Source organism: Heteronotia binoei, chromosome 13 (assembly GCF_032191835.1).
Source record: "Heteronotia binoei isolate CCM8104 ecotype False Entrance Well chromosome 13, APGP_CSIRO_Hbin_v1, whole genome shotgun sequence".
Lineage (NCBI taxonomy): Eukaryota > Metazoa > Chordata > Lepidosauria > Squamata > Gekkonidae > Heteronotia > Heteronotia binoei.
In genome coordinates, this window is record NC_083235.1 from 63,326,508 (window position 1) to 63,337,467 (window position 10,960).

The 10,960-nt window shown below is 44.8% G+C and overlaps 1 protein-coding gene across 2 annotated transcripts in view; it reads left to right on the top strand.

The window, feature by feature from the left end:
- Positions 1-4,254, top strand: part of SPAG9 (sperm associated antigen 9) — a 127,881-nt gene extending 123,627 nt beyond the window's left edge. For both annotated transcript variants that reach the window (XM_060253431.1, XM_060253432.1), the window contains one exon: positions 682-4,254. In XM_060253431.1, the coding sequence (XP_060109414.1) occupies positions 682-797 (116 nt within the window). In that variant the 3' untranslated portion in view covers positions 798-4,254. The remainder of the gene's footprint in view (positions 1-681) is intronic.
- The last annotated feature ends 6,706 nt before the right edge of the window (positions 4,255-10,960 follow it).

Below are 10,960 nucleotides of genomic sequence, written 5' to 3' on the forward strand. Positions count from 1 at the left end.
AGTTTCTTCCTGACCCCAGAGTGACAATTGACATTACCCTGGACATATAAGAAAGGGCCACAAGAGCTGAGCACTGGCTCATCTCTTTCTGCCCTTCCTCTTAGAATCTACCTAAATTGATAGAATTTGTATTGTCTCCAGATGGCCATTTAGCCTCTGCTTAAAAACCTCCAAAGAGAAGGCGCCCACAACCTCTAGAGGAAGTGTGTTCCGCTAGAGAACCGCTCTGTCAGGAAATTCTACCTAATGTTTAGCTGAATTATTCTTTTGATTTAATTTCAACCTTCTGGGGCAACAGAAAATAACTCCACTCTGTCCTCTATATGACAGCCTTTCAAATACTTGAAGGTAGCTATCATATCACTCTTAATCATTTCCTCTCCAGACTAAATGTACCCCGCTCCAGACCCCTCTAGACTAAATGTACCCGGCTCCAGACCCCACACCATCTTTGTCATCCTCTTCTAGACACATTATAGCTTATCAACATCCTCCTTAAACTGCTGCCCAAAACTGAACACAATACTCCAGGTGAGGTCTAACCAGAAAAGAGTAAAGTGATGCTATCACTTTGGATGATCTAAAGATTGTGTTTCTGTTGATGCAAAACATGGCAGTCCCTTCTGTATGCCCTGCAGTTGCATTGGCCTGTCCCCATTAAATATTCTCTCTGTTTTCCAGGTGATGAAGTTGGTGAATCAGAACTACTCGGAGAGGCGCTGCAACTTGAGCCTTCTGTAGCCAAAGCAGAGAGGAGCCACCTGATAGTGTGGCAAGTAATGTGTGGCAGTGACTAGCACTCACAGCTCTGTGGAAAGTGGCTTGAGACTTCAAGAACTTTTTGCATGACTTTGGTTTTCATTTTATTTTTTTGCGAAACCCATTTCATCGCGTACAATTTGAGCATTCCTTTGCCATTTGGCTTTATATCACAAACCTCTCAAACCTTAACAATACAGTCATTTGGTTCAGCCTGTTTAACTGCATCAATGTTATGTAGCAAAAACAGATGTTTTCCCCCAGACAAATGGAAGCTCTGCTGCTTTACTGTTTTACACCGTCTCTGTCTGTAGCAGAATTTGTCTCGTTTGACAATCTTGCTCTTCTGCCACAAATTGATTTTTTTTTAAAGTGCTAGAAGATCTTTTGTTCATCTGCGCAACATTCATTGAGTAAAACAGCAGTTATTGTCAGCAAAGTATTTTAAAAGTATCCGCTGAATTATAACCAAGTTTCATTCTGCTCATTCAATGAGGGCTAAAACAAGTTATGTCTTTTACATGGTTGTTTCAGAATCCCACCAGTCTTGCTGTACTGAAATGTCCTTTGCTCATGCCAGAACCCTGAAGAAGTCAGAGGTGATTATATAGACACAGACCAAAAATGTTTCATGCTTAATTATTGTAATACACAAGATGAGGAAAGTACTGTCCCTTGATGGTGAGGGTTGTGTCCTCTATGGGGAGAATCGTTTTCTGGTTTTCTTCCTTTTATATTGGGAACGTTTAAAGTCATCTCAAAGGACAGGGTAAGGATGATTTTCCAACTACTTAAGTTTCTTGAGTAGAGGTCAGATTTTTTTTTTTTTGGCACACCTTTCATCCGGGACCTTAGCTGGTCAGTTTCATGGCCGCTTGTGTAGAAGGGCTTCAGCAGTAGAAGAAAATTGGCTGGAAGCCTTCATATCCCCATAGGGGAGGAGTAGAAAGCCCCTATCAGGCCTAAAATGCATTGTTTTCCATTAACAAACGAAGCTCTACGTGACATTTTTATTCTGTGAACTGAATAAGCAACGGACAGGCAATTACTTGCATTTTTGAAGTCACATTACTTTAATTGAATAATGCCATTGTACAGAGTCAGAGAGTCTCCCCCGGAGTTGGAGGATACCAAGAAATAACTTCATACAACTCATTCTGCCTTCTTGCTATATATATATATATTTTAATATATGGTAAAATATGGGTTGAGTCTCTTCCTTTTGTACAGAGTCCCCAGTTGTTGGCAAAACTCAGTCGAACGCTACACTTTTTAATTCCTTAAAGGGTATGAAATCTTCCCAGTACTATTTCATATCTTGTAGTACGAATTAAAAGATTATTTACTCAGCTACCGCCCACCAAGAGAATGGGGCTAATCCTATTTCAAGGGAGTTGATAATATAGTTAAGTGTCAGAATGGAAAAAGTTCAAAAGTATTTAAAAACAAAACGGAGAAAAAAAGAAATTAAACTAAACTGCCTTGAAAAACTGCCTAAACATTTTATGCAGTATGAAGTCTATTGTGTAATCATTGATTTAGGCAGCTTTTTAAAAATGTACATCTTACCTGATGAAATTCATTAAACTACATTCAGGTCTCACAGTTATAGATTTATATGTAAAAGTACTTTTTAAGAGCATATTTTGTACACAACTGATTGGATCTGGTAAGTATGTATTCAGGCCATCATGTGTGGTTAAAGATCAACTGTCTAATACTTTAGTAGAAGAATTCCCCCCCTTCCACCAGTATGCCAAAAGCAATGAATGATCACAGTTTACTCTCAAAAAATTTAGCTTGACTGAACTGTTCTTAGAAAATCCAGATCCAGAGGAGCATGTGGCTTTATTGTCTTGCTTTTTTCCCCAAATAGCAATCACGCATACACCAAACTCATTCTGAGTTGCAACCGCAAGCACTTTTTTTAGATGGAATAGATTAAAAATAAATGTTGAAGATGGGGTTCAGCAAGAAAAAAATAACGAAGAAGCCTTCACAGCATATGATTCCAAATCCATCTTTAGGATTCTGTGCTGCCCTCTAAGCTTTCCAGACTTGTGGAGCACTTCATCTCGGGTATCCAAATGAAACTCTCACTATCTCTTCACAGTAGTGTGAGCCTGTTACTCTGGGCATTGCACACACACCCCTACGCACACACACTTTATGTAGTGCTTTTATTTAAAACGACGATTGTATGGTTTTTCTGAAGTGCTTCACTGCTTTCAAACGGATGCATCTGGGCAGCGTGTTAACGTCTTGCCAGATCTGTTGGGTAAACTGTGCCATTCTATTCTCTTTGGATCAGCTGCTATTTACAGTAAAAGAGATGAGAGCTCAGCAGAGACTTAAGTGCTATTATCAGCACAAGCAAAGGACTGACATACATTCTCTTGCCCTTATTTAATTTTAAAATGTAGCCCCCTGTCCTTATGAATGCTTAATTTAGAGGGTGAAAGTCATTACATTCACTGAGTTTTATACACTCCCTGTTGCCAAGCACTTTTAAGGGTAGGTTGTAAAATGTGGTAATCTCGTGCATCAGACGATTGCCTAAAAACACAGTCTCAAGAATGTCTTATCATATACTAATAGGTTTTGTTTGTTTGTTTTTTAAAAAAATCAGGGCTGGGAATGAATCTCTTGGTAGTCAACAGTTTTATCAATAGTTTGCGAGAGCATTTCGAGCACAAAAATATGCGGCACATGGTTTGTCTGAGGTAAATGTGTCTTGCATGGTAAAAGGCAAAAACGAAAAATTATATATCCTGTCATACTGTTCATTTCTTGTAAGGCCTTCCTGCATTGGATCAGTTAGAGCCGGCAGAGTGTAGACACTTTATCATAGGCTGCCTTAGTAACTCAGAAATGTTTTATAATCTTCTAATATGCTAACTGTTCTAAAGAACACAGTGTCTTGAAGATCATGTGTAACTGAATATTTATTTCCAAGTGAGTATTATGAAAGTTACCAAAGGCCTGAAACTGACTTGGCACTCTTGGAATTGACCCTTGTGCATACAGGATCTTGTGAAGATCTTAAATTTGTAAAAATGACACAGAATGGAAGAAAAAAACACATTCTTTGTGGATGCTAACTATATTTTCCTAACAGGGTTATGCCATATTGTAACAATCTTTGTTGCACCTCAGAATATTGTTCTATACACTAAATGTTTTTCTTCCTCTTTAATAATTTCATTGCTGCACATTTCTCAGTCTTTTAAAACATGTTTTAAAACATTTTACGGTCTACTTTTTTTGGAAAACGTCTATAGACACTTTATGCCGAATCTTACTTGCCTCTGTAACCTTGAGATGGATACTGCAGCGTTAAACTTGCTGTCTGTTTAAAACTTGAGGCTTCTTTTCTGTGAGCCGGAAAAGCTCACATAGCAGTGAAGTTATTTCAGTATTTATTATTGAATCCTTGGGGGTTCAGAATGTAACTTTGTACATGAAATATATATATAAATATGTATATGAAACACACACTTTGTCTTGGCATCTTTCTTGCAACCCCAGTGAGCACAGATTATATTCGTTAAGGGTGTATGAACATGGCTAAAATAAGCTTTTTGCCAAAGCAAAGCAGAACACATCACAAACTTGCTATCATATGTGGTGTATTCTTTGACAGTGTTGCTTTTGTTGACATAAGACAGATACAACCGCTCTCCAAACTCAACTTGAGCAAAACTGGATGCAGATAATAATCCTCAAATTGATACTGAAAAGGCAGGATTTCAGTGTTCGTTATCAGCAGTAGTTGATGGTGTGTAATGCTTGCATATTCTCATCAGTAAAGAGGAGGATTGTTGGATTTCTGGGCTGGGTATTGCAGTGGCCTCCTGGTTATTGTTCCACAGCATGAACTGGAATTAGATCAGCATATGATTAGATTTTGAAAGCCTAATATCTGGCCAGCCTTCATTCCACAGGAACCTTTTGTGGCTCTGCTTCTCCATTTAAACAGTATGCCTAGTACACTCTGCAACCTCATATTTAGGTTATGGGTTATAAGCAGTGTTTCTGCTAAACTGCACTAGTGTGTGCTGGTGCACAAGTTTTAGATTTTAGTACAGAGATTTTTGGCTCAGCACAGGGTGACGGTCTGAGGAGTTTAGTGGAAACATTGGAGGGGGGAGCCAGTTTGGTGTAGTGGTTAAGTGTGTGGACTCTTATCTGGGAGAACCAGGTTTGATTCCCCACTCCTCCACTTGCAGCTGCTGGAATGGCCTTGGGTCAGCCATAGCTCTGGTAGAGGTTGTCCTTGAAAGGGCAGCTGCTGTAAGAGCTTTCTCAGCCCCACCTACCTCACATGGTGTCTGTTGTGGGGGGAGAAGGTAAAGGAGATTATGACCGCTCTGAGATTCAGAGTTCAGGGTGGGATATAAATCCAATATCATTATCATCTTCTCCTGGGACGACCCCACCCTCCCACGCCCAACAGCCCTCCTGCCATTGGTAGTGCAAAAAGAAGACTACAGATTTATTCCCCGCCCTTCTCTCTGAATCAGGAGTCTCAGAGTGGCTTACAATCTCCTTTATCTCCTTCCCCCACAACAGACACCCTGTGAGGTGGGTGGGGCTGGGAGAGCTCTTACAGCAGCTGCTCTTTCAAGGACAACTACCAGAGCTATGGCTGACCCAAGGCCATTCCAGCAGCTGCAAGTAGAGGAGTGGGGAATCAAACCCAGTTCTCCCAGATAAGAGTCTGCACACTTAACCACTGCACCAAACTGGCTCTCGAATACTGTAGAGCCTGCCTGTGCTGGCCAGGTGGCATGAACTGGGAGCTTCCCCCAGCAAGGCACTGCTGCCCAACAGCTGCTTCAGTACTGAGTCACTGCTGGCCAAACCTGAGCCTCCTATTGCCTGACCTGAACTGTTGGCCTGCTGCCCCTGCCTCGCTGCCATCTACCTTGCCAAGACACCCGCTGCCTTCCTCCCACTGATGCTGCTGAGCCCAGCTCACCTTCAAGAGCAGCAGGTGAGCCATTCACACACGTGCAACCCCAGGCTGTGCTCCGGAGCTGATAGCATACAAGCACATTTTGCCCCTTGACACAGCCCGGTGCTCCTCCTTGAGGCTCCCACTGCCAGCGCTGTTATGGGGTTGGCAGCACTGGAGGGCCCCTCACTGGCGATGGACTAGTGGAGCCGTGCTCACAAACCGGCGGGCGAGTTTGTGGGCTGTTTGGTTTCATGCAGGGGAATCAGGTGGCCTTGTCCAACACTGGTTCTTTTTCTTGGTGCGGGGGTGGGGGAGGCCCAGCCTAGTAGCCTAAACGGGGTGCGTGGAATATGTTCTTCCCCCTAGTATGTCCAGGGAGTACCTCCTTCCCACTTGAGAGAGCTCTGGAGAGAGACCAACCTGGGTCTCTTGTGTGGGAACTCCGTGCCCCTTCTGTGCTGAGAGTCTCCATGTGGGTTTTTTTTGCTTGGTCTGGTGTTCTTGGTGTATTGCCTTGTTGAAATGAATACATACGGCTTGACCAAATATGTGTCTCTGTGATCTTCACCAGCAGTGAAAGGATGCTTACATACCAGGGAAGCAGGCAGCAGTTTCAAAGAACTGCATGAAAAGGTGCATTTCATCTTTGATGCATTTCATTCCTACAAAAGTAGGAATCAGTCCTCCTGGGTCCACCTCCTACTACTTTGTCACAAGGCCATTTCATGTGGGACTTTCCTACACAGAGCCTATTTCAGTGTCAGGGTGAAATTAAGGTGGTATGAGCCAGTATTAAGTATCAGAAAATTACCAAAACGGTACCTCCCACAAAATGGCACCTCCCATATTGTGCTTCAAAAAAGTAATAATAATAATAATAACTTTTTATTTATATCCCGCCCTCCCCGCCGAGGCAGGCTCAGGGCGGCTCACAACACAAAATACATTATACATTGACAGTATATAAAATCATGGTTAAAAAACAAGTTACAAATTATATTAAAATTGGTATTAACATTATGGTGCTAAAAACATTAAAATCTTCAATAGAATTCAGTAGCTAAAGCATTTCCAGCGGCACTTTCCTAGCTTGTTGTTAGTTGAAGGCTATTTTGAAGAGGTGGGTCTTACAGGCCCTACGGAATTGATCTAAGCATCGTAGGGCCCGTACCTCCTCCAGAAGTTGATTCCACAGCAGTGGAGCTGCAATAGAGAAGGCCCGATCCCGGGTGGCCTTCAATCTGGCCTCTCTTGGCCCAGGGATATACAGCTGGTTTTTTCCAGCTGACCTCAGCGCCCTCTGGGGTTCATATGGGGAGAGACGGTCCCTCAGGTAGGCAGGTCCTCGGCCATATAGGGCTTTAAAGGTAATAACCAGCACTTTGTAACGAACTCGGTATACCACTGGCAGCCAGTGCAGTCCGCGTAGCCCCGGCTGTATGTGCTCCCACCTTGGGAGCCCCAGCAACAGCCTAGCCGCCGCGTTCTGCACCAGCTGCAGCCGCCGAGTTCGGCACAAGGGCAGCCCCAAGTAGAGGGCGTTGCAGTAATCCAATCTCGAGGTGACCATAGCATGGATCACCGTTGCTAGGTCACGGCGCTCCAGGAAGGGGGCCAACTGCTTCGCCCGTCGAAGATGAAAGAACGCGGACTTGGGAGCGGCCGCTATCTGTGCCTCCATTGATAATGAAGGCTCCAGAAGAACCCCCAAGCTCTTGACCTTATGGGCTGCTTTCAGCAGCACACCGTCAAAGACCGGCAAAGGGATTTCCCTTCCCAGGGCACCGCGACCCAAGCAAAGGACCTCTGTCTTCGTTGGATTCAACTTCAGCCCGCTCAGTAGTGGTAGGAATGTTGAGTTACCTGCTCAGTTGAGTGAAATCCATAGGATCCATCACTTATGACCGCCTGGTTGCTGAAACCTTTCTCCTCCCTGCCTTTCCCTTTGGCTCCTCCAACTGGGTGGGTCTTAGTGCCTCTCTAGTGCCCTGCCATGCAAATGTATGTGCAACTATTCAACCAGATGCTTTAAAAGACCCTTTCCCTTTTTTGTTAGCCCCCTTCACCCTGGATCAGGAGTCTTTGAAAGTGCCTAATTGAAAATTAAAAATTAGAAATTGGCGAGATACAGATCACCTGGAGAACTTAATGAGAATTAAGCTACATATGTCTAATGGGAATAATATTGACAGTGTTTACAATTTCTGCAAAACATAAGAAGAGAGAAGGTAAGTTAAAATATTTTCTTTAATAAAAATTTTCTCGATTCTGTTTTCACTCATAATGTTTAAATCATTCTTAAAATATAGTTTAGGAGAAGGAGATTGTATACCCTGCCCTTCACTCAGGAACTCAGAGTGGCTTACTATCTCCTTTCCTTCCTCTCCCCACAACAGACACCTTGTGTGGGGGGTGAGAGAGCTCTTTTGAGAATAGCTCTGGGAGAACTGACTGACCCCAGGTCACTGAACTGGCTGCACATGGAGTGAGAAATGAAACCCAGTTCTCCAGATTAGAGTCTGTTGCTCTTAACCACTACACCCTCTCAAAAGAATTCATTCTGAGATTTTTGTAAAGTTACGGTAATAATTTTCTTTAACATCCTAATTTACATGATAGTCAAATGTAGGCTCACTCATAGCTTTAATTCTAGTAGCTCTTTTGGCGCACAAAGTAAAATTTTTGCTCACAACACTTCACATCTTAGAACACTGGTTCATCATTTTGGCTTCTGTACAGTCCCAACATGAGACTGCAGTTCTGCAGGCCTGCCATGCAGGGGAGCCTACAAGCTATTGAGAAAGTTCTAGGCTCACAGGAATGCTCCTGCCCAGGAGAGACAGCTGAACTTTTTGCCCAAAGTCAGCTGACAGGAGAGCAGGTTACTTCAACTTCTACCATTTGTAAGCTCCTGACTTCCAAAGCCTATGAAGAATGGACTAGTTGCCTGAAGGGGGTTTTATGGGAGAAGTCTTTGAAGCTGATACTTCTCACTGCAGAAGCTGAATTGTCAGAAGAGCCAGCAAAGGTTCTTCCTGCATTGAACTCTGCCCCACTTCCACAGCTTATACCTACTACTTCTGCTTCTACTACTTCGATGTGGTCTTTGAATAAGCAGCTAGCCAAAAGGATCGAAAAGGCTGATAAACAGCCATGGAGGGTGTCCCCGTTTCCAAAGAGGGAAAAGAAGCCTCAATGTTGGCACTCCCTGACGTCATCCTCATGGCACAATAAGGATACCCAGAGTTCAGAGAGCCTGCCTGCCCACAGTCGTCGTTGGGCAGATACTCCCCACTGAGTCCTGACTCCAGTGCCAGTTTGGTGTAGTGGTTAAGTGTGCGGACTCTTATTTGGGAGAACTGGGTTTGATTCCCCACTCCTCCACTTGCAGCTGCTGGAATGGCCTTGGGTCAGCTATAGCTCTGGCAGAGGTTGTCTTTGAAAGGGCAGCTGCTGTGAGAGCCCTCTCCAGCCCCACCCACCTCACTGGGTGTCTGTTGTGGGGGAGGAAGGTAAAGGAGATTGTGAGCATCTCTGAGACTCTTCGGAGTGGAGGGCGGGATATAAATCCAATATCTTCATCTACCTCACAGGGTGTCTGTTGTGGGGGAGGAAGGGAAAGGAGATTGTGAGCCGCTCTGAGACTCTTCGGAGTGGAGGGCGGGATATAAATCCAATATCTTCATCTACCTCACAGGGTGTCTGTTGTGGGGGAGGAAGGGAAAGGAGATTGTGAGCCGCTCTGAGACTCTTCGGAGTGGAGGGCGGAATATAAATCCAATATCTTCATCTACCTCACAGGGTGTCTGTTGTGGGGGAGGAAGGGAAAGGAGATTGTGAGCCGCTCTGAGACTCTTCGGAGTGGAGGGCAGGATATAAATCCAATATCTTCATCTACCTCACAGGGTGTCTGTTGTGGGGGAGGAAGGTAAAGGAGATTGTGAGCCGCTCTGAGACTCTTCGGAGTGGAGGGCGGGATATAAATCCAATATCTTCATCTACCTCACAGGGTGTCTGTTGTGGGGGAGGAAGGGAAAGGAGATTGTGAGCCGCTCTGAGACTCTTCGGAGTGGAGGGCGGGATATAAATCCAATATCTTCATCTACCTCACAGGGTGTCTGTTGTGGGGGAGGAAGGGAAAGGAGATTGTGAGCCGCTCTGAGACTCTTCGGAGTGGAGGGCGGGATATAAATCCAATATCTTCATCTACCTCACAGGGTGTCTGTTGTGGGGGAGGAAGGGAAAGGAGATTGTGAGCCGCTCTGAGACTCTTCGGAGTGGAGGGCGGGATATAAATCCAATATCTTCATCTACCTCACAGGGTGTCTTGTGGGGGAGGAAGGTAAAGGAGATTGTGAGCAGCTCTGAGACTCTTCGGAGTGGAGGGCGGGATATAAATCCAATATCTTCATCTACCTCACAGGGTGTCTTGTGGGGGAGGAAGGTAAAGGAGATTGTGAGCCGCTCTGAGACTCTTCGGAGTGGAGGGCGGAATATAAATCCAATATCTTCATCTACCTCACAGGGTGTCTTGTGGGGGAGGAAGGCAAAGGAGATTGTGAGCAGCTCTGAGACTCTTCGGAGTGGAGGGCGGGATATAAATCCAATATCTTCTTCATCATCTTCTTCAATCTACTCCTGGCCACTCTGTTTCCCCCTGTTGGCGCCAAGCATTTGCCTCCAGCTGGTTCACTGGCTCCATCTCTTTGACGTTGCGCTTTGTTGTCAGTGTTGGATGACAACATCCCAGAGGCCTGCCCCATGCAACCACCTAAGAAAACCCAAAACAGCATCAACATACTGCATGTGGAGCAGCTCTGATGCACCTGACACCTTGTCACTGCTCCATGGTGATGGCGTGCTCTGGGTGCCATCCATCTCAGGGCTTCGATTGCGCTTCTTTCATCACATATTGCTCTCAAAGCCGGTTTGACAACTCCAACAGGCATCAATAGACCTTTGGTGCCGGTGACAAATTTTCAAACCCTGATGATGCCTCTGATGCTGGTTTCATATGGGAAAGAAGAAGAAGAAGAAGAAGATATTGGATTTATATCCCGCCCTCCACTCCGAAGAGTCTCAGAGCGGCTCACAATCTCCTTTCCCTTCCTCCCCCACAACAGACACCCTGTGAGGTGGGTGGGGCTGGAGAGGGCTCTCACAGCAGCTGCCCTTTCAAGGACAACCTCTGCCAGAGCTATAGCTGACCCAAGGCCATGCCAGCAGGTGCAAGTGGAGGAG